The sequence below is a fragment of the Ascaphus truei genome, chromosome 4 (assembly GCF_040206685.1).
Source record: "Ascaphus truei isolate aAscTru1 chromosome 4, aAscTru1.hap1, whole genome shotgun sequence".
Taxonomy (NCBI): domain Eukaryota; kingdom Metazoa; phylum Chordata; class Amphibia; order Anura; family Ascaphidae; genus Ascaphus; species Ascaphus truei.
Window position 1 is genome coordinate 301252888 of NC_134486.1, and position 27948 is coordinate 301280835.

General features: G+C 42.3%; 1 protein-coding gene across 3 annotated transcripts in view; it reads right to left on the reverse strand.

Annotated features, from left to right (window-relative positions):
* TBC1D32 (TBC1 domain family member 32) overlaps nucleotides 1-27948 on the reverse strand; it is a 335208-nt gene that overhangs the window by 20917 nt on the left and 286343 nt on the right. For all 3 annotated transcript variants that reach the window (XM_075597756.1, XM_075597753.1, XM_075597754.1), the window contains 3 exons: nucleotides 26713-26867; nucleotides 24931-25071; nucleotides 10259-10447 (listed from right to left, as the gene is read on the reverse strand). In XM_075597756.1, the coding sequence (XP_075453871.1) occupies nucleotides 10259-10447; nucleotides 24931-25071; nucleotides 26713-26867 (485 nt within the window). The remainder of the gene's footprint in view (nucleotides 1-10258; nucleotides 10448-24930; nucleotides 25072-26712; nucleotides 26868-27948) is intronic.

Sequence of the window (27948 nt, forward strand, 5' to 3'; positions counted from 1 at the left end):
TTAGACCAAACAGGTTTAGAACCCACAACTCCTATTTAGGGCAATAGCTACAGTATAGCATTGAACTAAACCAGAGTCTCAGAAACTCCTCTGTGGCATCTCTCTCAGGTGTGCTCATTTTTATGCACAGGGATAATTGAACTGGCAACCAAAAAGTCGTTTGTTTTCAGCACAGGCATCTCTCCATAATTAATTTGAAGGGACATACAGTATATGCAACTTGAGATACTATTACGTTAGAAAGTCCTCCTCCCAAAAGCCTTATTTCAGGATCTGAAGGGAGTTACTGTAGCACCACCTTCAGGTTACTCCACTTCTAAAGTATACTACCTACATCAATCTCCCGTACAGCAGGAAACCGTTTAGGTTTCCTTTATTTCTTCCTGTCCTATTTACATATACAGTGCTTCTGATCTAACAGTGCAGAGAGGAGAACATGAGTTTTTCGAATTTCTATGAAGAAATCTTGTTTGTCCATTAAAAGGTACAATGGACAAATCAGTAGTGACAATGAACCATTTTCCATTTTACTTTCTTGACTATCAACTAGAAAACCCACTAAAATGATTTTGACGTTTACCCTGGTCTCTAACATGAGCTTATCATGATAAAATAAATTTCTTATCACAATGTTTTCTTTTGTTTTTTTTTTTTATATCTGTGTTTGTTATTATCATTCCCTATATTCTAATGTCTGTATGTTGTAAAACATGTGGTTATATATATATATATATATATATATATATATATATATATATATATATATATATATATATATATATATATATATATATATATATATATATATATATATATATATATACAGTGTTCGAGAAACCTATACATTTGCTCGCCCCGGGCGAGTAAATATTGGCCCAAGCAGCACACGTTTGGTACTAGGTGGCGAGTAGATTTTTTAGTGTGGCGAGTAGATTTGTCAACCACGATATAGATATAGATATAGATATATATATAACCGGGAGACAGGGGGACCCTGGCTCTATATATATATATATATATAGACCTGCCTAAGACATGCAGATGAGCATACAGCTATATTTGCATATATATATATATATATATATATATATATATATATATATATATAGCCAGGGTCCCCCTGTCTCCCGGTTTCTTTCCCCCTTGCATGTGTGCTGCTGCGGGGGCTCCCGGGTCTCGGTTGCAGGGCGCCGCCATCTTTGTGTTTGCGCGTGCGCGGAGGCGTGCGCATGCGCAGAAGCGATGCGGCGGCCATGTTAGGGTTGGCGCGCAGAGTCGCGTGTGTACAGGGTGTCGTGCATGCGCAGATGCCTAAGCGGCGGCCATTACATGTAGAGCCTGAGCAGTGGAGTGTCAGGGAAGTAGCGGCGGCCATTACAGGGTTGCACAGGCACGGCAGACATAGCGCACGTGGCCCCAATGTTAAAGAGGGCTATAACGGACTATAACTCCCAGCAGCCTCTGGGGACGGCCCTTTCACCCACATCACGTGCAGCCAGACAGCAAATAGAGTTTGCAGCGTCTCCTGTTGGAGAAGGATACAATGTTGCACAGAGACCACGCTAGTCAGTAGGATCCAGGAAACGATTGGGGAAGGTAGTGTACAGAGAGAATGCTCTGCTGTACTAGGCCGCAGACACTCCAGGCCCAGGTAGGCCCCACTCTCCACTAGGTTTAGTGGGTAAGTTCATAGGGACGGCCCCTTAGGTAGGGACCCTGCCCTTAGCTGAGTGTAAGTCTAGTCAGTGACACAGCTGCAGTGCTGTGTGCTCTGACAAGAAGAAACAGTGTGGCTTTGCAGTGCAGCCATAGCAGTTAGTTTGGCAGTTTCAGGAAAGGCCCCTTCAGTGTAAGGGGGGGTTGCTTTCTACAGTACAGTGTTATGTGATATCACCGGTGCCAGTTGCATGCGGTGATCGCGGCCTGCGTCTGGACTCAGACAGGCTCTACTGCAAGAGACATTCTGTGGGTGAGACGCTCCACAAGGGAAACACCTCATGCGGAGGCAGATTCCTGTTCCTGCGTCAGACCCTTTTTGAAGAGCTTTACACCCGGGCACGACGTGTGCCCGGGCAGGTATCTATAAGTGCACCAACTATACACACGTGAGCAGCGCTGCCACACATCTGGGTGGGGGGTCCAGGACACTGGGACGCTGGTGCCGAGCACCCAATTATTGTGGGCACTGTATGGTTGGGTTACTATTGGGCGGAGAGGCCAAGGACCTGTACAAGGTGGTATCGGTGCCCTTGCACCCAATGTATGTTTGTTATGCATATAGCTGTTGATACTTTATATTATGATACTGTGTGTTATGTTACTGATCCCTATAGTAAAACCTTTTAGCCATAACCGTTGGTGTGGGCTGGTTACTTTATGGATGTTCCTATGTGAGGGCCATTCTACACTCCAAGAATCTCACATTGGTGGAGGCGCTGATTGAAGAAACGTTCCAGAGAAGCACCCCAGGTTCCCAGCAAGCGGAGGCTCAGGTCTACTGTGAACCTGCAGGTATACGCACCACACCTGGTAACATATAGGTTCCCCCTCACATTCACTCTATCTGCGATTGGGGGTTGGGGAATACCCGTTACATTTATATATATACTAGCTGATATACCTGGGATTTAATTCCCACCCCCCACTTTGTCTCCGCTCCCCCTCTGTCTCCGCTCCCCCCCCCTCTCTCTCTCTCTCTCTCTCCCTCACCCCTTCCCCTCTCTGTCTCTCCATTCCCCTCTCTCCCCCCTCTCGTTTTCTCCCCCGTTCACATGAATCCGGTCCCCCCCCTGCACATGAATGCGCCCCACCCCTTTCCCCCCAGTTGACAGCTCCGGTCCCCCCTAAGTCCCATGGAGCACCCCTCACTCTCTCCCCCGGTGGGCGGGAGGGTTGCTCGGCAGCTCCCTGTTGGGGCAGGCGGGAGGGTTGTTCGGCGGCGGCGGGTCAGTGGGGGGGCAGGCAAGAGGGCATCTCAGCGGAGGCGGTTAACTGCGGGTGCGGGCGGGTTGCTTACCGGGGACGGTTTGCTGCGGGGGCAGCGCACAGCGGGGGTGGAGGGGAGTGTTCGTTAGCGGCGGCTCAGTGCGGGGCGGGGGGGGTGTTTCTCGGCGGCAGCTCACTCACTGTGGGGCGGGCGGGTTGCTCGCCGGTGGCTATCTATTGTGGGGGTGGGCAGGAGGGTTGCGCGGCGGCGTGCTCTGGTTCGCCGCTGTTCAAAGGTACGGTCCCCCCCAGTTCCCAGCTCCAAACGTGGCCCTGCCCGTGAGGTCACCCTGCCTCGCAGTCAGAGAACGCGATAGGCAATGAGAGGCAAGCCCCGCAGGGCCGCCAACAGAAATTATTGGGCCCAGGACAAATGAAAGGAGCAGCCCCCCCCCCTCCCAACCCATAGTGCACCGACAATGGAAAAAAAAATTTGCGCGCGCAATTGTTACTTAACCCCCAAATACATATAAAAATACCCCCTCAATGCATATAAAAAATACCTCAACAACCCCCAATACATATAAAAATACCCCAACCCCCCAAAACATACACAAATCAGACTTACCTTGGGCATGGGGGGGGGGGGGCGGTGAGCCGATGGCTGCAGAGGGCCGGTTGTTGCGGGGTGGGGGTGTGTGATTGAGGGGGGGGGGGGCGGTAACACGGCGAGGGCGGTAGCTGGTGGGATGCTCGGCGGCTGGCGGTGATGCGGAGGGCCGGGCAGTGATACGGGGGCCGGGCGGTGATACGGGGGGGGGGGGGCGTAGCTGGCGGGATGCCCGGTGGCTGGCGGTGATGCTGGGGGTCCGGCAGTATTGCGGTGGGGACGGCCACGGGGGGGGGCGGTGCTGGGGGGAGGCAGCGGAGGCTGGCGTGACTGCGGGGGCCCCAGCGGCAGGTCACAGCAGTTGCCGCCGGGCCTGTCCCGCTGCAGGCACCTGTTTGTCTCACGCGCACGTCGGCCCTCCCTCTCAATGATAGCCAAGGCCCGCCCCGCCATCAGCCAATGAGAGGCAAGCCCTGCCATCAGCCAATGGTAGTGCACACAAACCCACAGACAAACATCGTTTGAGTTTTACATATATATATATATATATATATATATAATATAAATAACTCAGTACCCCCATTGTAACACGCTGTGGAATATGTTGGCGATAAATAATAGTAATAATACAGTAATTGTCTTGAAGTAATCTTGCACTGTTGCTGAATTGCTCCCCAGCAAGGGTGCTCCCTATTGTTCTTCCTCTTTCTCTCCCTCTCCACCATTATTGTTAAATGTTGGATATCTTACCCCTGATCATCAGTCTCAATCACCCCTTCTCGCTCACATGAACCACACTTGCCCTCCTTCTCCCACACAGTTGTGTCTAGCACCGACATAACTAAAACATGTCAGTTGCTAAGTGGGCGCATCCCACCCTGTCTGAAGGCAGGAAGGCTTGATCCTTCTTTCCTTTTTCTCTTCTGTGCCGGGCTGAGAGAGGAGATTGAGTAGAGGCGGATCGCAACCTCTAAGCCTCCAGACAACGCAGGGTATGCCTGCTTAACAGCTGGCAGAGTGTTTCCCCAGAGGAGTGACTCAGGATAAATGGATGAATATACTATATAGCTGCCTTAAATTGACAACTAATGGATCCACGTTTCATAGAAATCACAGGACCTCTGATATGTAAGTTGGCTTGGTAAATAAGTACTAATCTTACAGTTACTATAAGTATTGGTTTCATTAGAAATGTCTGAACACTGTGCCATGATAAACAATTTAAGTTGGGCATGCAAAAAATATTTATTAGAACCAGTTCACGTGCTCAAAATGTGATCTGCGTTTTGATCCAAGATCAAACCATTATCATGCCGACACTAAAATGATATTTTGTAAAATAATGCAGCATATATTTAAAGCACTCCCTAGCAAATAATGATCTTCTCTGTCTGTCATGTTAATCATAGCTTATTGGGGTGTGATTAAAACCTATTGTATACCAGCTTAAAATTACTAAGTCTGTATAACCATTCCCACACGGATGAGATCCAAAAGGTCCAAACAGCTGTGCTGAAAAGCTGTGTAATGCAGCAGGCATAAGCTTATAGGGGTCCATGTTAAAATGGATTTGAAGCAAAAGGTGAATCTGTGCGCTCATTTGCATGTCATTTACCAGAATTCCTGTATGCAGTAGAAACATTGTATTCTAGGAGATAATGGTGAAAAGCAGGGTCGCAGACCTGTCTGAGACATGTGAATGTGCTCACAAGTGATATTTTTATTTTCTGTATGTTAATCATAGAAAGGAAATTGTCTTGACCTTTCAAGAATGCATATATTTATTACTTTTTTTTTTCTTCATTAGTTGTTTTAGAATAAATTTGGATACAAACAATAAACAGTAGGAATTCATTCTGAACATGAAAAGGTAACTCAGTGAGAAGTTTTCAGAATTAAAAATCAGTTGCATCTACAGTATATAGGATGCTATTTCTGGAATTCTCTTCTGATTACTAGACATGTATGTACAGATGCAGTCAGCTTTATCTTCACACTGCCCCGCACATGTACTGGTGAACCGTGGACCAAATGTGGAGAGATCACAGCCAAGTGCAGAGCAGTGGGGAATTTCCCATCAGAATTAACACACCGGGCTACACCAGTCAGGAAGAGCTGTGCAGTGAGAGCAGAAATAAGTGATTCCTCTTCCTGCACAGCTCTAACAGGCGATCGCGCTGCTTTTATTTTATTTTTATTATAGTATTGAAGCAGGGCGTCTTCGGACCTGAACCATATTAATTTCAACCCCAGGGACCCCCTTACTTTCCGAGCTACAGGCCCTGGTATGGGGTGCCGGTATCTCCTGAATGTTGAAATGTCCCGGGCACGTTACTACCGCTTAGGTAATTAAGGGGGTTAACCCCTCCTGCAACCCTCCCGGGAGGCCTCATCACACACCCTGGTGCAACTACAGTACACCCTTTGCCCACCCCATTAGAACACCAGTAACACCTTAATTAAGGGGTTAGTGTTTAAGGAATTGTGATCTGGAGAGTGCTCGGCGCGTCCGCCACTTACACCAACCTGCGATCGGGTCTCCCTCTTACTCCGCCTCCTGCAACACCTCTCGCGTGCTGGCGAATGTCAGTCCTCCATCTAGGGGAGCACGCTGCACCTAATGCCGTCCCCACTGGTCCCGCCTTCAGGCAACGCCCGCGCAGTGACGTCACCGTCGCGCAACGCGCATCCGCTATGCACGCCTCTGGCGTGCACGCGCAGATCCTCCTTCGAGCCTCTGCCTCTGTGGTAACACCTGGTGCTGACTCCTTCCCAGCCAATCACAGCCTGGCATACTGGTGAGTCACTCCTCACTCATTGGACAATCCTCCTTTATATGATCAGCCTGCCAACTGGCACATCGGCTGAGCATAACACTTCCTATGCGTGTAGTGTTCACGGCAACCCTAGCTTCCTGTTGGTTACCTTGTCTGATTGCTGTCTTGTCTTGCCTGATCTTGCTCGTTCCCTGTATGCCGCTCTTCTATTCTCTTGACCCCGGATACGAACGACACACAACGATCCGCACCTCTCCAACCACGACCACGGCAAAGTACCTGCAACGATCCACACCTCTCCTACCCCAACCTCGGCAAGTATCTCTGACTATTCTACTCTCTCCAACCCCAACCCGGCTACCTCAACCAATCTATACTCCAGAAGCGTCCCGGTGGCTGAAGGTTGGCGTTACATATCACTCCCCACCTTGGCCCCGCGGTCACGCCTTGTTTGTGGTGAGCACTCCGTTACATACTAGTGTTTTAATGGTTAGGCATCGGCCCTTTCTTTATTAAATGATGGTGAGGATGAAGAGGAGGAAAGCCTTCACCCTGGCAGAGGTAAGTAAAACATTTATATCTTTTATTTTACTGTATATTCGAATGGGGAAAAGCACGAGTAGCATTTGCCCATTCTGTGAGGAGGAAGGGGTGGGATTTGTTGGGGGTAGTTGCCCTGGCAGGGTGGTGGGAGGGGTTAATCTCTTAATTACATTAGTGGTAGTAACCGCTAAGGTATTGAAGGGTTTGACCCCTCACGCAACCCTTCCGGGAGGCCTAACCACCTACCCTGGGGCAACTACCTCCTTCATCCACCCCCTCTTCCCCCAACAAACCAGGTACTTAGGTTTAACCCCTTCATTACCTTAGCAGCTAGCCACTAAGGTAATGAAGCTACTTTGATTATTATTTTTGTTACACAGTATTGAAGCAGGGGGTCTCCAGAGCTGAAATGCATTTCAACCTCGGGAACCCCCTGCTTCCCGAGATACAGGCCCCAGTATGGGGTGCTGGTATTTCCTGCAAGTTTAATTCACCTGAGTCATGTGACTGGGCCTGTAACTTGGGAAGCAGGGGGTCCCAGGGGCTGAAATGAATGCGGCTCAGCTCCGGAGACACCCTGCTTCAATACTATGTACATAACATTAAAAAAAACATTGTGATCGCCTGTTAGAGATGCGCAGGGTGAGGGACTGCGTGTGTCTGCTCTCACTGCTGTGCAGCTCTTCCAGACTTGGACAGTTTGAGTCGGCGGAGGGCCATCCAGGTTGATAGCAGAAATACTTTGGTCTATCCAGCAGGTGTAAAGTCAGAGATTGAAAGGTAAATGTGTGTGTTATCAGCATAGAAGTGATATTTGAACCCTAAAGATGTGATGAGATCACCTAGAGAGAGTGTGTAAAGAGAAAAGAGAAGAGGTCCCAGAACAGAGCCCTGGGGTACACCAACAGAGAGATCAACAGAGGAGAAAGGGGTGTTAGAAAATGAGACACTGAAAGTACGATGGAAGAAGTAAAAGGAAATCAAGGATAGAGCTCTGTTACAGATACCAAGGGTATGGAGAATGTGAAGGAGAAGATGGTGGTCAACAGTGTCAAAGGCTGCAGAGATTTTGTATAATATGAGCCAAGTGTAATGACCTTTGTCTTTTGCAGCATGGAGGTCATTGGTTATTTTGGTGATTACTGTTTCAGTAGAGTTAGCAAGCCAGATTGTAGAGGGTCTAAGAGAGCAGGTGGTGAGAAAATTGAGCAAATGAGAGAAAACAAGGCGTTCAAGGAGTTTAGAGGCAAAATGCAGGAGGGAGACAGGAACGATTATTAGAGAGACAGGTAGGCTTAAGCTTGATGTTTTTGAGTAAGGGTATAAATTGTGCATGCTTGAAGGAGGTGGTAAAGGTACCAGACATTCAGACCTCCGGCCTCCAACTGTCTAACTAAAGTCTCAAGATTCACTTTTTCGGGATAAAAATGTAATTTCTCTAAATTCCCTCTATGTATACCAACCAATATCAAAGGCACGCTATAGTAACTATGTAATACATGTGAGAGTATTTAAAGATAAGAATAGCTGCATGATATTTGTTCATTGTACCTGGTCTGAGAAACTTAAGAACAGCAATTGCTTCTTTTATTAGTGGTGAAGTTCCATTTACAAGCCACTACTCAAGAACATAGTATGAACATAGCATCCATCTTCATTGGGCCTCACTGCTTAACCATATGTGCACTCATAAAATGTCCAACAACAGGTCTAGCCTGCACAGGCAACAGAGTGCCATGACCGGGGGGCGCGGCCTCCCTGTCACCTGATTGGTCGCTGTGGTGGCCGTAGGTGGGGAGAGAGAGTGGCTTAGGGAATTAGGTCAGCAGCCGGGAGTGAGTGCGTTCACTTGCTACTGGCTGAAGAGGTTTCCCACCCTCCCATCCCTCAATTTTAGAAGGTTGGCGCTGAACCATGTTTTGGGGCGTTGTTCTTGAACAAGGCGAGAATTGTATGGGGTGAGGGGACAATATGTTTTGGGCAATATTGTTAACATTTCTTTCTTGTTTCAGGGTAAACCAAAAATACTTTTGCAAACAAGGACAGAAGTTCCTGAAGGAGGAGTCAGTTTGACCAAGTTGCCTTTTCGTGGCGGCAGTTGGGGGGTAAGTGCTTGTCCTTGCCAGAAGGGGCTTGGGGCTGTTAAAGCCAGGGGTAGAGGCGAGGGGGCAAGTCACCGGGATGCAACTTCCGGGAGTCCTCTCGCAATGCCTGCCCAAGGGGGTATGGTGGTAGTTGACAGGAGGCAGCGGGGCAAGGCCCGGCTGACCCTTTACTAACCTATTAACCGAGCATTCTGGCTAGGACAAGCAGTTATGCTATCTTTATATAAATAAACAAAGCCGCAGCCTTTTATACCTCCAGATTGTGACTGTCGTTATTTGTATGTTTTGTGCTGGTAGTAGCAGTAGAAGGGGAAAAGGGGGAATCTCGCTTCCCCCTGGTCATGACAACGTACCTATGCCTTTAATGTATTTTAACCCTTTCACTGTCAGAGGGGCGCTGTAATACACTCTAGGCATCTCTGGCAGCAAAGGGGTTAATATACAGCTTTATTCCTGAAATACACGGAGAAACATTTTCCTGAACAATATGTACAGATTTAGCTGCCCTTTGCAGGCATTTTATAGGGAATATAGAAAAAAACGAGTCAATTATCTTTTATATAGTTTCTTTCGATTCAAGGAAATTTAACAGACAAAGGAGTATGTGCATTTTGGCTTATACTTCCACTCTCTCCAGCCCATAGCTCACTGAGAGGGAATATTATTGGCAGGCCAGAGTTCTCAGTGGAACCCTTGAACACCTTCAGTCCTACTGTATAAACAGATTTGGAAAAATGCCCTTGCCATTGGTGTGTGCATTTTTGTCACCTGGAGAGCTCTAACAATTTGCATAGCTACCATTAGGAGACTTGGAAGAATACATCTGAGGGCTCATCTCCTGGAGCCATGTTCTGTACATACGGTATGTCAGAAACAATACCCTGCCCACATACTCTACTGTACATGTCGCGTCTCCTTTCTGGTTGAAAGGAGTAGAAAGCAGGACAGGACGTGGTATGAAGGTGGAGGAAAGAGAGCCATATTTAAAAAAGAACTATATTGTGGTCGGGGGAAATTATTTTGCCTCTCTAGTACATATATAGGCTGGCTGTTTTAATAAGACTATGGACGTTTTTCTCCTTTGTATCTGAAGTTTCTTATGTCTTTGAGGATGTGATTTCATTCCCTTTGCCAGCAGCCATTGACAATTGCAAAATAAGAATATAGTTCCAAAATATTCAGTAACGTAAAATCACCATGCAAAAAAGGTCATTAAAACTGTGTTAGTTAATTTCAGTTGATGAATCATGTAATCATCATAAAAACCATTATTGATAATTGTTATTAAATATACATACTTTGAGAAACACTTGCAGGTCCTGAGTCTGGGTATGTTGCAGGATTTCTTGCTGTAGGTGTTTGAATATGGATATGCACAAGTACACCTGATAATCAGGTCCAAGAAGGATACATATAGCAATATAATGACAGATCTCGCGCCAGTCCAAGTAATTCCAAAAACACTGACTTAGCCATTGCTGACAGATCTGAAAACATCAAAAACAAACACATAAATGAAAATTTTCAATAAAATATACTTCTAGAGTTCTACATGATTTGAAGAAGGTATATACTGTAAAAGTGTAATACTGTGCTCCCTATGTATACAAAGATGGTACCTGTAACCTTTGTATGTGGTAAATAGGACAAATCTGCAGAACAGTTTAATATGAAAGTAAAGCGCTTTGTGTCAGCGGGGTCTACGGTGGGGGTTCATTAAGCTCTCTTAAGCGGAATCCACTATGCCGCTGACCGCGCTTGGCACAGTCAGCACAATTAATTCAAATCTGTCCGGCCACGAGCACGCGCCTGTGCCCATGCGTTCGAGGGTGATTGCCGAGACAGATTTATTTGTGTTTCAGGCGCGCTAAAGGGTCACATCACCTCCTCAGCCAATCAGCGCCAGTGACTGATCAGCCACTCCCTCCCCCCCCCCCCCCCCGTTCGCGCGTAAAAAAATATATGCCGGACAGCCGACATGCTTGGAGATTTGGTGTGACGTAATGAGCACGGTCCGCGGCACAGAGGACACAGCCATAATGGATATCAGAGCTTGATCCTGCGTTACTTGCTATTGACTTGAATGGCAGATAAAGCTGGATAAAGCTCAGATAGCCCTTATCAGATCCAAGTATCAAGGCAAATATGGTGCAATTCTGGGGGGGGGAAAGGGGAACTTTGCTCCAGACCTACTAAAGCAAAAATCTTATTGATTTCAACTGGCTTTATTCCACTGATACACACAGTACAAATGTTTTGCCACATAATTGCACCACTTTTGCCTTGATACATACAGTAAAAGGCAAATTGTGAGTTAAAACAAGAAATAAAAACCTCACAAAATGTTGCACACTGATAGATAGTTCACAATATGTTGGTGATGTCTGAAGTAAACTAAAAACGAGCTTTTATTAGACAATACACTAAAATAAATATATACATAGGATAAACATATATACAAAGCAAATGAACAGACAAAATCACACCTGCGTTATGGATTGCTACGGTAACCAGCCACAGGTACTGTAGCAGTAAACGATCTGCAGCAAATTGGTGTGTATATTATAGCAGACCTATTGTTCTGAGGGCTCCGGATTTGGAGAGCAGTGGTAATGCTGAAAGAGCTGAGGTACAGTAAGGTAGCTAGTATATTGGCGTGAACAGGGCTATCTCACAATCCCTGCCAAATAACAGGGACATTATCCCACCTTAGAACACACATGTCCAGAGAGTGGTGGTGTGCACTAAGGATCTGGACATGCACCTCCTCCATTGATTAAAAGTTTGTTTCATTTTAAGACATTTCTGTGCAATGGGACATTTCTCCTTTTAGACCTATACTTTCGATCAGCAGTACGTAGTTAGCTTCTTTAAGTCACTTAACGTGACGTTAACCTATGTGGATCTTGGCCTGTCACTGATTTTCTTTCCCCAAAAGGCTATTAGCAAGCTATACTGTATTTCACAGTTTGCACCACATCTTTCAAGCTACAGTATCACAAATGATCAAGAGCACAACATTATCATGCACTAACTTTGGGGTGACCTAGTCGTGTATTCTATATCTACATACTGTAGAGCCTGCGGGGGGCAGCCGGGTGACCGACCATGTGCAGGTACCTCTACTCCACCATATGTAGGGCACCTGGAGTAAACCACCACGTTCACCCACTACTGTATGTACAGTATAAAATGTGTCTGCAACAGGCCAACCCGCTGCCCCGCAATTCTTTTAGACACTTGCAGCCTCTCTGTTTCTCTGCCTGTTAAGCTGACTGCAGCCTCTATCCTCCACGTCTCCATTAATTAACTTTACCTTGGAGTAGGCCCTCTTTTAGGCCTTCTCTTGTTAAACAACCAAAATTAAATGACTCCATCTAATTTCACTAACTAAAAGTTTCAAATGTTTACTTTTCTTAGCCCGTACTTATGACTACATTAACCAAAGCATTAATGACATAATTGTACTTAAAATAGCATTTCAAGATGTAAGCCTGTAATCTTTAATGTATAATTTTGTTGTCAGTTTTTTATGGCTTAATGTTTGCAGGCAGTTATTTTTTAAGCAATAAGAACTCTTTGTATCATCGTCATTATTCCTTCCCGAGGATCTATGTGTGTTTACATTACAAAACAAAATGAACTGTAGTGTCTGTTGCACAAGAAAATTTTATTATTACTATCATTACTCCATTTTTATGGGATTGTCAACCACATGTTCTTTACCACAGGTACCTTTAAAAATATTAGTTCTAAAAGAAAAGTACATTTTTTGTTTATGTATTCAGCTGCCATCAAGTCACATTATTTGCTCAGTTTTCTCTTCTGCAAAAATGGTTGCACACATCAATAAATATCCATGTCACTTTCACATTCATAGGACTCTGATAACACTAAAATTGGTTTTCTATTTTGATATCGTTATTTAAAAGAAAACATTACGGGGGTTACTTACTGTATCTGAAATATTTAACCCTTTCAGAACAAACAAAAGTGTTACTTAGGAAAATGAAATATCATCTAATGATATCACATAAGGGGAAAAATAAACTCCTTCCCGACTCAAGATACTGTATTGGCAATCAGATTACTCCCAGGGTCAACATCCTTCCCATGTTTACTTATTTGGTATATCCCTGTATACCTCTTGTTAGGACCAGTATGTCAGGCCAGAGTCTGCACTCATGTTAAGCTTCCATTTTGTATGGTCATAACTAGTTAAGATTCTGTAGTCAGCCTTTTTGCTGAAATATAATTCATAAATGCACTCAGTTTCTCTGCTAAATTGCATTTTCTTTCTTCCTGGCCAGAATATTACTAGATACTTTTGTGTGGTCAATTTCCTGGTGTTTTAGTAGAATATAATAGAATGGTTCTCTGCAAGAAGCAAGGTAGTGAAAAAGGTTGCTAAGACTGAAGGTCTCTTTTGATAACAGCCAATGAATAAGCTATGTATTTAGACAATTGCTTGTATTGAAAAAAGACACGTCTCAAAAGTCACGCCACTAATATGTCCTGCCCCTAAATCACGCCTCTAATCAAAGCTACGCCCAAGACACACCTAGTATATGCCCAGGACACGCCTATGATACGCCTCTAACCAATATCTTTTTTTATTCTGTATAAAAACCATTACCCTATGAATAATAAATTGAGACAAAGGATTTGAAACCTGGCGTGCGTTACGTTTCATTTGGTTCGTCTCCCAGGCCTGATAAGGTTCATCAAAGATCGAAGATAACAGTTGCAGGGCGTGAAAGCTTCCTGGGAAGTCTGCTGCAAACAGGTGCAGATAGTGTATCCGGTCACAAGGCTTCAGTGTACCTGGCAGAGGAAAGGTTCCTCTCGGTTCTGGAGCGTGGGTGAAGGAATAACGGATTTTCCTTTCAGTTTTGGCGTCTAGAAGTGGGAAGTTCACAGAGGTTGTGAGTATATATGTAAATTTTTATATATGATGCTTCACCCCCTCTGGGAATTTAATAGACCTAAATTGTGACTGAAGAATTGGGATAGGCCCTTTTAAACAGAATTTTTGGTAAGAGTCCAGTAAATTCTGTGCACGACTGGACTGTTATCTCTGATCTAGCTGAACGACCATTGTATATTGTGTAAGTATAAATATAGCAATTATTTGTCATAATTTAGCTGTTTTTCTTTAAGCCACTAATGGGTGCTTGCATGAGTAAGAATGACTCTGGACGGAAGCCTAGGAATGTACAATTTTTAAATGTGAGTGTAAATCTGGTCTGATTCCTGAGGAATTTGTTGCTCAGACAGCTAGTCATTACCCGTTTGTCAAATATGCAGAAGGTTGTTCTCGGCATGAAAATAAGGCAATGTATTTACAAAGCAGAGGGCAGAATAGACGGAGATCTTATGCTGGTCCCAGAAATCAATCAGGGAGAATAGCTCAGAATAATGGTGTCTGTTTTAATTGTGGTGGTTTTGGTCATTGGCAGAGAGTGTGCCACTATCAGTGAGAAGCAGGGAAGTGCTGCTTTGCCCGTGGGGGCTCAGAGTGAAAGTCTCTGTAAAAAAAAAAAAAAAACAAAAAAAAAACCACCGCTACTTTATGTAGAGTTTGTTTGTAACCCTGATGAATTTTCTCCTGAATGATTTCTTGTGTGAGACACTGTATGGTCATGCTTATTAACATCTGTACAAAAAAAATGAATATTAGTTGCTCATGATGAAATCTAAATTTTAAAAGGTTTTAAAAAGGTGTACACCGAATAAGGGAGAAATACCTCACAACGGAAGGGGAGTATATTCAGCTCAGTCCCTGGTTATAGTTTGAAAGGTTTATTCGTCCTGGCCAGGCGGATACTTTTTAAACCGGACACATTTCTTTTCGTGTGTGGTATTTCTATCTTAATAAAAGGAGGGGCACAGCCTCTCTCTTACAGTTTAAAGAATGCGAAGCATTCACATTAAAATTAACTAGCTGTGCTTAAGCAGTTTAATCATGAGAACAAGGTAATGTAGAACTGTCTTCTTTTCCGTAAAGCAGTAAGATAACACATTTCAATTTTATTTCTACAGGATTAAGATGTTTTTGTTTAAAATGCTGGTAAGAGCTCATAAGCACTGTTTGAATTAATATATTGTATTATATATGTATATAACGCCATTAATGTACATAGCGCTTCAAAAGGAGGGTGTCCGTGGTGGCAGATGCTGCGGGGAGGTTGAGTGGTGTGAGGGGAGTGTGGTGATATATGTCTTTAGAAGCATGGAGGTCAGTTATTTTAGCGAGAATTGTCTCCGTTAAATAAGCAGTGTAGAAGCCATACAAGACAGGTAGGGTCAAGCTTGCTGTTTATTTAGTCATGGTATAACTGTTGCATGTTTGAAGATATTTTGTTTAGTTTAAAAGAGGGCATAGTTAAAACGGGATAGCAATTGTATTGATGGAAGTTTGCAGGAATATGAGATTTCTTGCAGAAGGCATTCAGGTGAATGAGTGAAAGAATGTTGCATGCTCCTGTAGGCATAGACTTGGTGTTTATAAGTAATTTGAAATATTCCCGTTATTTAATCTTTGAAAGACCATACAAAATGCAGTTTTAGGACAGCGTGGAAAGCTTCATATTTAACATTAAAACTAATGTTACAATCCCCTGCGTGAGGATTAATCCAGCAGTTAATATGAATTAGACAGTGAAACCCATTGTCTGCTACAGTATCTGTACTGTGAAATTTGTGGCTGTTTTCCCAGAAAAAAAAAAAAAAAAAAGGCGCTTTGAAAATTATTATTTTTTTCTTTTTAAAGTCAGAGTGTCTTTTAAAGTGAATGCTGGCCGTGTGCTCAGCACTTTGCAAAGAGTTCAAAATTATTTGTCTATTTTAAAAGGAAATCTTTTGTTCAGGATTTCAGGATTTTTCTTATATTATAAATGCCACAGTTGTTAAAAGACCTACTGCAGGCTTTTTCTTTTAACACAAGCAGTAAATAATTTTGTAGTCACAACACATACAAATCTATTTACCAGTTTAATATTGCTATATATCAAAGCAACCTGTTTTCATAACTATTTTGTGTTTTTGTATTTTTGTTCACATATATAGATAATATATGAACAAAAGAGGGGAGATACATACATAGGTTATTGAAGGTCTCTCTGAAATCCCTATAGAGGGATTTGATATGAACTTGATATGTTGTAAATGATATACAATGCACAGCAGGTTCAGAATTTATTATAGTAATGTTAACCCCAAGAGCTGACAGGCCCCTGGTAAATAATAATACCTTTGCAGATGTCACAGTAAAGCAGGTAGCAAGCCGTCCCTATGTTGAGGGATATATAATATCTGCCAAATTTATCATTTTGTAACCATTTATTTGTTTTTGGGTATGTCCTGGAAATAGAGTTAAAGGACAGGGGATATATTATTGCAAGTGTAATTGCATAAGTGAACAGGGTATATATTATATACAGGGCATTTCACATTTTTTTTAGCAGAATAGTTACAGTGGAGTGTTTGAAGTGAAAGCCAGGAGTGACTGTGGATGTGGGACAATAGCCATGAGTGCAGGCTGTTGGGATGCTTGACTTGTGGGGCGAGTTTTAAGGTTAGTTAGTATTAAATGACTAAAAGGTTGACACCATTTGCATCAGAAAAAATGGCAGATGGCAGTTAGGTATAAATTCTCTCCCTATGAGACACTTATGGGATGAGTTATGACCATCAGTAGTTCAAAGTAACTAATTAAGGACCATGTTATTGGTAATAAAACAATTAATAAGTATGGCATGCAACTAATATATATTTTTGAGTCTTTCTAGGCACAGGTTAAAGCTGAAAGTGCACCTACGCATGACGGGTTAATGGTCAAGCATTTTCTACGCAAGCACGCTCTTCATCCCAGATGAAAAGGCCATTTAGATGCTACTCATCACCAGCATTGCAGTAAAAATTTCTTATCATCATGGATACACATCAAGCACGTCAAAATAGTGCCAGCCTAGGCACAAACAGCTAATAAAGACAAAGACACAGCGCCTGCAAATAAGTCTTTTGATGGACACAATACTCTCTGACCACTAATCATCAAGGGAGAAAGGTTATAGGCAAAAAAATGTCCAGGCCTCAACACACGAACTTTGAACTTTTTATTTTTACAGGTTTTTATTATTTTTCAGTTACAATGTATGCTCCATTATGTTTGTGTACGTGGCGTCCCATAAGGATGACAAAATAGTATAAGGTATTATTTGTTTAACTTTGTTTATTTTGTTTGGATTTCTAGGTTAATAGAATCTCCCTGCAGAATGATATCTCGGTGGGAGAATGCTTTATCAGTCAAACACACGGTTATGTTAATTGCTCACAGGTAGAGTAAGAAACAGAAGAGATGCACCCAATACACAAGTGCTAAAAAGTAGTCTATGGGAAGAATAAGTTTCAAGGAATTTATTCCCAAATGTAGGAGTTGGCTACTGTATGACAGGTTTACAGGGATATCCTAAATCATACAGCCACAGACATTTACTCACTTAACCAAGGATAGGTTTAGTTTAAATTAATGGCCCCGCAGAATAAAAATAGCTCTAGACTATATTTTAGCCTCAAAAGGAGGGACATGTATGCGCCCTAGTTAAAACGCAATGTTGTGTATTTATCCAGGATTTAGGGACCATTGGGAGTTGGTGGTTGGATTGATTTGCTTTGAGCGAAGCTAGCGAATGTTTTTGTATGTGTGTGTTTGTCCTACTCATTGCTCTCTATGTATTAAGTACAGCAAAACTCTGATCCAGAAGTGCGTTGCAACCCCCACCGACGCTATGCCTCTCTGCGGTGATGATGTCGCCAGTCCCCCAGAAGAAGAGACCAAAGAAGAAATCAACTGGGCTGATATAATGGCCAGAAAAGAAAGGAATGAAGTTATGCACAACTTGGACATCTTGGTCCATCAGGACTATGAAATGGTTAACTGTTTTGTTCCTTAAATAGACTGTCTCTTAAGGATATGGGGGACTGAGAAGACTGGATATGAGGAAGGTGGGAGGTCACAAAGGGAAGTGAGTCAACCACAAGGAAAGGATCACGTCAGCCATTGTGACCATAGCAGCCATCTTGGTCCGTTTTGCCATTCTGAGTAAATGCAGTATGAAAGATGTGTGCAAGAAGAATGTTTGTGCAGTCGCTCTTAGCAGAAATTAACCCCCACCAATTCTCACAAATAGCTGACCCTTAGATTATGTGACATATTCTAATCTATAGAAATATTTAAATGATATATATATATATTGGTTGTGTGGCATGTGGGCCACTAAGATTGTACCCTGCAATCACACTGCCCTTTGTTATCTGGGTTTCATTCTTCCCACTTTCTATGTATCTGACACGTTACCCCAAGGAAGGCTGAGAAATCGAAAAGATCTGACCAGGACCATTAGTCCAGCCCGCATTGCAGCTGGGGTTTTTATACCTAGTTTAGGTGTTCTGGATCTCTATTCTAAATTAAGTGAGCTGATGGTAAATATTGATGATGCTCTTAATCAGACAAGTGATGCTATCATCCGTTTGACTAATGAACAAGAGCAGATCCGGACAGTATTATTACAGAATAGAATGGCTCTTGATTATCTGCTAGCCTCACAAGGAGGTGTTTGTAAACTTGTAGGACAGAAGTGCTGTGCCTATATTGAAGATGAGTCTGGCGCTATTCATAAAGATATGGATAAGTTACAGGAAATTCAGGCAAGGATGCGTAAAGAATCCTCAGGCCTTAACTTAAATTGGATGTCAGGACTCACTAGTTGGATTGGAGAATTGGGTATGAAAATTCTCTATGGTTTTATTGTAGTGATTAGTATAATCGCAGCAATTTTTGTTATTTTTCACTGTGCTAAGTGTGCAATGCTTTCATCTGTCTCAAGGAAACCTTCAGTTTCATCTCACGCTATGTATGCAACTAATAATTCATATGTGGCCATGAACAGAGTCTATGATACTATTGGTCCCCATAAGGCCATAGTCATAGAGAAGTGTACCTAGTAAGGGTATTTGTTCTTTTAGAGAACAAAAAGGAGGGATTGTTAGGACCAGTATGTCAGGCCAGAGTCTGCACTCATGTTAAGCTTCCATTTTGTATGGTCATAACTAGTTAAGATTCTGTAGTCAGCCTTTTTGCTGAAATATAATTCATAAATGCACTCAGTTTCTCTGCTAAATTGCATTTTCTTTCTTCCTGGCCAGAATATTACTAGATACTTTTGTGTGGTCAATTTCCTGGTGTTTTAGTAGAATATAATAGAATGGTTCTCTGCAAGAAGCAAGGTAGTGAAAAAGGTTGCTAAGACTCAAGGTCTCTTTTGATAACAGACAATGAATAAGCTATGTATTTAGACAATTGCTTGTATTGAAAAAAGACACGTCTCAAAAGTCACGCCACTAATATGTCCTGCCCCTAAATCACGCCTCTAATCAAAGCTACGCCCAAGACACACCTAGTATACGCCCAGGACACGCCTATGATACGCCTCTAACCAATATCTTTTTTTATTCTGTATAAAAACCATTACCCTATGAATAATAAATTGAGACAAAGGATTTGAAACCTGGCGTGCGTTACGTTTCATTTGGTTCGTCTCCCAGGCCTGATAAGGTTCATCAAAGATCGAAGATAACAGTTGCAGGGCGTGAAAGCTTCCTGGGAAGTCTGCTGCAAACAGGTGCAGATAGTGTATCCGGTCACAAGGCTTCAGTGTACCTGGCAGAGGAAAGGTTCCTCTCGGTTCTGGAGCGTGGGTGAAGGAATAACGGATTTTCCTTTCACCTCTCCATACTAACTAAAGTGTGTGTGTGCTGAGCATGCGCATTTTAAGTGAAACTTCTTTGTTTTTTGTCACAGAAATTGTATTCCTGCAGCCAGCCCCCCAGCGGAGGTACGGGACATGGGAGGTGCTCGGTAGCTCACTGGGGGGGGGGGGATATAGTCACATCACTCGGGGGCGGTGTTCGGCGCATCACTGGGGTGTGTGTGTGTGTCAGTGTGTGTGTGTCAGTGTGTGTCAGTCAGTGTGTGTGTGTCAGTGGAGCTGAGGACATGGCTGTGTGTCCTGCTGCAGCCAGCCCCCAGTCAGAGGTAAAGCGCCACGGTAACACTTGCGCTTGCTCAGCACTCTTTCCCCCCCCCCCCCCCCTCTGGTGTTGCTGCGAGGGACGCAGCGCGATCAAACACCCCACCCCCACTCCTCCCGTTACTGGACCGGAGTAATACTGCGCATGCACGGCATATGTCAGCGGCGTGTGGGGGGAGCGGCGGCCGTTAGAAGCGGCGCCGGAGGCTATCCCATTACGTGACGTCATTTCCGTATCACATTTTCGTCTCCATGAAGGAGTTTTATTCCATCAAAATTGACAAAGTGCCACTAAAGAAGTTTCACTTCAAAAGATTTCCAATTTTTTTTTTTAAGATACCAATTGTATCTGCCAACACAGTCTCCATGGGAAATGAATTCCACATTTGAACTGCTCTTACTGTAAAGAACCCTTTCCTTTGTTGCTGGTGAAATCTTTTTTTCTCCAAGCTTAAGTCATTTGTACGACTCCTGGGATAATAAATTACTTTAATAATGGGGAGATGACCAGGGAGCTGGGCAGTACAGAGCTTATTCCTCGAAACCTCAATTGAAAAAGAGGTTCTGCCATGTTTTCGCCTTAGGCTGGGGCCATGGTACTGCAGACCGTGCGGATGGGCAATAAAAAATTAAAATAATAAAAATATAATGAAAAAACCTGTAAAATAAAAATAACACGTATTCAATGTTTTTTCTTACCTTTTAGATGTCTTCACCCTCCAATTACAGGGGTCTCAGCAAGCTCTCGAACAAATCCACGATCCAACACAGAAACGGGCCAAAGGTAAAGTCCAAGTCCTTTTCTTCATTCTTTATCTTCTTCTGTTAATTGTAATCCATTTGGGGGTCTTCTTTCTTCTTCTTTTGTATCTTCATCCATCTTCATCTGTAATGCCATTGTAATCCTATTGGGGAGGAAGTCTTCACTCCTCAGCTTCTTGGCGTTTAATGAGGCTTCAGAGGCTTTTAAATGGCCTATGACGTCACATTTGAGCGGCAAATGGTTCCCATTCCATCTGATTGGCTGGGATAACCATGTGCCCCCCCCTTTTTTTTTAATTGGAGATGTGACGTCATGTAAAAGGAGGGAAGCCAGCCAATCAGAATGGCTGTGCTTCCTTTCCATTTAACATGACGTCACCAAACCCACATGGCCACAGTCGCATGTTATTTCAGCCAATCAGATTGTGAGATGTATATCACCAATCCGATTGGTTGTAGTAGACTATGTGACTCCCTTTGGATGATGTGAAATCTGTTCCAAAAATTAACTTTGTCACATGGTCAACTACAACCAATCAGATTGGGGATATACACCCCACAATCTGATTGGCTGAAGGAACATGAGATGGTAACCATAATGGTTTTTGTGACGTCATGTTAAAGGGAAAGGAAGCAAAGCCATTCTGATTGGCTGGCTTCCCTCTCTTCACATAATGTCACATAAAAAAAAAAAAAGCACATGATCGTCCAAGTCAATTAGCTGGTGTGGAAACTATTTGCCACTAAAATGTGACGTCACAGGCCGTATAAAAGTCTGTGCAGCCTCATTTGACGCCAAGAAGCTAAGGAGTGAAGACCTCCTACACAATTGGATCACAATGGTGTTATAGATAAAGATACAGAAGAAGATACAGAAGAAGAAGAAAGAAGACCCCCAAATGGATTACAATTAACAGATGAAGATAAAGAAAGAAGAAAAGGACTTTGGACTTTACCTGTGGCAGTTTTGGATAGTGGATTTGTTCGAGAGCTTGCTGAGACCCCTGGAATTGGAGGGTGAAGATATCTAAAGGTAAGAAAAAGCATTGAATGTATGTTATTTTTCTTTTACAGTTTTTTTCATTGTATTTTTGTTGTTATTTAAAACATTTTTTATTGCCTATTGATTGCAAATGTATTTATATATGACCGTTTAGGGCTATACATACAGTGCAAGCAATGCTTTTTTTGGCAAATACTAGCTTGTATTTCTTTTAAATGTATTTTTGTTCTTTGCTTTAAAATATTTATGCTATTTATTTTGTGCTTTGATTTTGAATTATGGTGTTGTTTGTTGTGTTTACAATTGTTTATTTCTGTATATGTTTTGGTGTTTGCTTTTTAATTGTGGTTTTTTGATTTTGAATGATGATGTTTATTTGGAGCTCTCTTATTTATTGATGGTTTTGTTTTCGTGTTTTAGTTGGTAATTCTGGTGTTTATTTGATATTTGCTTAATTGATTGGTGGTAATTTTGTTGTATTTACTTGTTTATTGTTGTTTATTTGGTGATTGTTTTGATTGCATTGGATATTGTTGGTGGTTGTTTATTTTGTAGGTTGACCATTGACTGCAATAGTGTTAAATTATGCTCCTATTATATGGGCATGATGTACCCACTGTGCCAATCAATCGGTTTATTGGCATTTGTAATGTGTTTAGTTTTCTATGTAATGTGTTATATTTTGGGCCTGTTTTGTTTTAGCTACACCATGTATTGCTATAGTGGTAAATCATGCCCATATTATATGTGCATGATGTACCCACTGTACCAATATGGGTGGGGGTAGTTGCCTGGGGAGGTTGGTTAGGCCTCCTGGGTGGGTAGTGGGGGATGGTGGGTTAACCCTTTAATTACTATAGCAGTTACTACCATTAAGGTGATGAAGGGGTTAGGGGTCATTAAATTCTATTTTTTATTGTATTGTTTCTGGCAACGGAGGACATGGACGGTGATGAGGATGAGGATGGCCTGCATCGTGGCAGGCTGGCAGGGGTAGTTGTAAGTTTTATTTACTTTATTTCTTCTAGTTAATTTTTTATTTTAAATGGGCAAATGCACTATTATCCATATCTGGATAATAGTAATTTTGTCAATTACTGTACTGTTTATGGTGGGGTGGTGGAGCGGGGTGTATTTATTTCAAAGTATTGTCCAAAAAAATTTTGGGCACAGTATTGGTACCGCAGGCCAGCGGGGACCCCCGGGCCCCCACAGGGACAACCCAAGGGCCCCCAGACACCTGCGGGAACCACCCGAGGACCCTTGGACACCCACAGGAAGCACCCAAAGACCCCCAAACACCCAAGTGGACCACCCGAGGACTCCCAGACACCAGTGGGGACAACCCGTGGACCCCTGTGCGTGCCCCAGGCACAAGCAGGGACCACCTGGAGGCACGCGGACACCTGCACGGACCACTCAGGGGCCCACGGACATCTGCAGGGACTACCGGGACCCCCGCCGGCCTCTTGTACTAATGGTGTGCAGAAAAAACAATAATGCTTTTATGAATGTCTCCATCTCTTTTGCGCCAGCCTTTAGCTGGTGAAAAGAAATTGTGAGCTTTTACAGTGCGATTCAGTTATCACTGTTTTGTGAATCGTGCAGACTGGCAAAAAAATGCAGGCTTGCTATTTTTTAGCCGATCGTATGACTCTTTTATATCAGTGACAGTTTATTGGTGATAAAAAGCCTTTATACCCCGATACTGCACTGTTATCACTGCTTTGTGAATCGCGTAGCAGGCAGTATCGCGCAATAAAGGCATTTATTGCAATTAAAAGCACTTATCACTGCTTTGTGCATAGCCCCCCTTGTCTAAGACCATAGTGTCCCAAAGCCCGAGTACTAATTGGAGGCTTACCGTGCGCAGTACTGTAGCTCCTGTTGCTTGCCAGACTTAACTGCATAGGGATACCTACACATTGTCACATTACATATGATAGTGTGAGGCAGATTTTATATTATGTAGCCATCAAATATTTAATGTTCTGCTTTTTTGCTTGATGCATTTGATGAAAATATCTAAAACATACAAGATTAAACGCAACTCAGACCTAGTGCTTAAAAAGGACTTTGGAGGAAACTTAATACATGCTTTTTGTATGTGCCAATCACTTCCTAAACAAGCCAAAAGAACAGCCTAATATATTAATTCTACAATGCTTTCTATGATGCATACTCCCAAAATGATACTGACAACATAAAAATGATATCTTACCCACCGTTCCAGACATGCTCATCTCTAGAATTCAACTGTGCTTATTCCGGTTAACAAAACTACTTGATCACTATTACATAATTTCTATTTGCTGTAACTCTTTTCTTGGACTACCTCACTTACTTTGCATTTAATCTTACTCAGAATAAGGGAGGAGGTACAGAGGGGTGACATGATGCACAAATTATAAAGAGGTATCTCAGTGATTCATATATTCAACCTTTTTTTCCCTCAAAAGATCTAATAATCTGCATGACGTGTAACAAACTGTTGCTTACATATGATGCAAGTCTGAGCAGAAAGATAGGTTGCAGTGTCTCAAAAGACAGAGGATGAGACACGCACTCAATATAAATGGTAATAGAGGTGGGGTACTTAGCTGCCGGTGCGCTGGTCCTGGGGAGCTCCTGTAGTCCCAAATGTTCCAGTACAAAGAAGAAGAAGCAGGCACACGGTCTTACTCAAAAGGAGGTTTAATATGCCATAAAGTCCAACGTTTCGGCAGTCAAATACTGCCTTCACCTTGAGAAAGGCAGTATTTGACTGCCGAAACGTTGGACTTTATGGCATATTAAACCTCCTTTTGAGTAAGACTGTGTGCCTGCTTCTTCTTCTTTGCAGTGTCTCAAAACACATTTTATTTGCGTTAACAGTTTCAACATTACGTACTGTAGCACGTTCATTTTTTAAGAAAGATAGGTTTCCTAAATTAATATTAATGTCTTAATGATGAGAAAAACTAATTATCTGAAGGAATGAAATTAACCACTTCTGATATTATTTTTCTTTGTCTCGCATAATTCAGTTGTCAGTGCTAATCAATGCTACATAATCTCTGTTCAATGGAAAATAAACATAATGAGAAACGGAGTAGAAATGAATGTCAAACATCACCTGTGAGGGAGTAAAACCAGACATGCGGAACGCTGAAAAGACAAGTGGCACCTCTGCCTTCAACAACATCTCAATATAATGAGCAGTACAAAAATATATTGGATGGATTGCAGACTCCGCAATATCAGCAGGCAAGTGCTTCTGAAAGGGAGAAGGCAAAAGGACACAATTACTACAGGTTCACCAATTTAAACAAAGGAATTTACCCATTAACCCATTCAGTGCCAAAGAGGGGGAAATCACACTGCACCATATCCTTTCCAGAATGGTGGGCAATAAAGGGGATTTACCATGCCGTTATGTCATAGTAAAATGACCAATACATTCTCATTAAGTGGTCTGGAAATAATGTTAGTTGACAATTTACAAAAGTCACATACAGTATGTGCCATTACATTTTATGACGTACAGCATTCACAACAATAAGCAGTTGGAAGCAGTGCAAGTGCAAAGTCTTCCTGGTAGATGCATGCAGTGTTCTATTTAAAATCTCCAGGAGATGGGCACAGTTTGTGAAAATGTATGCGATAGTTAAGTCAACACTAAATATTTTTTAATCTACAACTCTGCTGTGTTGATTTAGGGACACTCACCTATTTGGATGACTTTAAAAAAAACTTAACAAAAAACATATGGGGTGCTTTAAATAGGTTGCACTATTAAACTGCTAAACGCTTGTCACTGACTCATATGCCCATCCAGCCAATTGTGGACATTAAGGTGAAGCTTTTAGACTCATGAAGAACTTCACGCATGGAAGCTTCAATTACATCTTCAATATCATTTTTTTTTATTCAGTTTGTCTAAAATGTTCAAACATTGAGATTTATTTATAGTAATGTGTATTATAGCTTTCTGATTGGTCTAAAGATCAAAAGCCTGTAGGAAAACCCAGAAAGTATCTAAAAATATATCACAATGTTAGACTCTCAGCCCAGCTGCTGAAAATCACGAGGTACAAACAGCCGACAGAAGCTCTACCTGTTTTATTTTTCTTTCTTCAATTTAACCTTTTTTAACTTTCTGCTTTTATTCTAACTGGCAAATTAAAAAAGAAAAAGCTTTACTGAAAGCTGGGACATGACCGCTGATCCATGATCTACCAGGGACCATCAACAGTTCTCCCCAGCTCAAATATTTCCTCCCGACTAAAGATTTCCTGTATACTGTATAAATCATGTCCTTTTACTTCTTCTGTATAATAGAATTCTACTCCCTCTTGCGTTATATACAGAAAACACTATTTCTTTTGTTCATTGTCATAAATGTTCTTTAGGCTTCATGGGGTTAATATGAGGTAAAGTTGGCATTAAATGATCTTGGGCGAAGCCAAGGTCGCTGCCTAGATGGTGTTACTCTAGAAGATTTATGGTTACCTGCCAATTTAAAGTACAATATCTAGAGGATTCTACTGTACAAATGACATATTTGTAGATTACATTACCTTGCACAATATTTTCATTTGATTATTTCCATGAAACTTGCAAAGCTACTTTTATGTCACTTGCCTAGAGAAGCATGGGATATACTGTATGTGGAGCTACAAAAATGGGAGACCACAAGACTTGCAAAAAGAATGAGAAAAGTCGTTTAATAGTACACTATCTCTACTTACAGGAATAGTTATTTTATACTTTAATTTCAAGTTCAAGACTGCTATGATTACCAGATGTGTGATTACTCTGCTTCCAGCTCAAATCCAATGATTTACTTTACAATACAAATGATACTTTTTTTAAAGGAAACAATGACAGGGAAGCAAATGTGTAAAATAATGCTTACAGAAACGTACAGCCGTGGCAGCCAGAGATATGCTGAGACAAGGAGGCTGGAGAATTTCAGCAGGAATGATAATGTTTTTTTACTGTCTCCTGACATTATGAGAAATACAGAAGATGCAAACCAGTCATGGCCAGGATAGCTTCCCTGCAAATACCCTGTGCACAAGCAATTGTCAAGGAAGTTTTAAGCTGGATTCATATGTTTGCTGAATATTTACAGAATATTGCAAAGTATAAATGACCACAATAAAGAAAATGTCTGAACAAGCAAATGGAATGAGTTTTCATTTCCTGAAACCAACAGGTGACAACAAAAAGTAGGAATGGCAGTCAATTGTTTCTATTTACCTTGTTTTATTAAGCATTTATGAGAACTCAAGAAGAGTTGCAGTACCAATACATTTTGTGAACACTTTGTTTTATGTTTTTTAATACTGATGATGGCGCTTGGTATACATGGGGTCTATTTGTCTCAGCTGCGATAGAAGAGTCTTGCATCCTGTCAAAGCTTTGCTATTGTAGCATTAGCGTATACTTTAAAACATTTCTTAAATTTGAACAAGATCTGTTAGGCAGCACAAACTTGACAGATTATTTGCTGCAAGCAATGGAATAATAAATGGAGAGAGGTGGAATCCATATATCAGAACATCTTTTCTGTTTCCTCCTCCCATCCTACACCGCTTCCTTACTCTCCTCCTGCCTTTCTTGACTCATTTTCCGCTGTCACAGAGGACGATGTGTCACTGCTGATCTCCTCTTCTCCCTGTACCACATGCCACCATTCCCTCCCATCTCCTAAAACCTCTTGTTCCAACTATAATCCCTTCGCTCACACACATTTTTAACTCCTCCCACTACTCTGGTACCTTTACATCCTCCTTCAAGCATGCAAAAGTTATACCATTATTCAAAAACAGCAAGCTTGACCGTACCTGTCTTTCTAACTATCGACCTGTCTCTCTCCTGCCTTTTGCCTCTAAACTCCTTGAACGCCTTGTATTCTCTCGCTTGCTCTACTTTGTCAACATCCATTTTCTCCTAGACTCTCTACAATCTGGCTTCCGTACTGATCACTCGACTGAAACAGCCCTCACTAAAATAACTAATGACCTCCATGCTGCCAAAGACAGGGATCATATTACTCGACCTCTCTGCAGAATTTGACACGTGGACCACCCTCTTCTCCTTCACATTCTCCATATTCTTGGTATTCGTAACAAAGCTCTATCCTGGA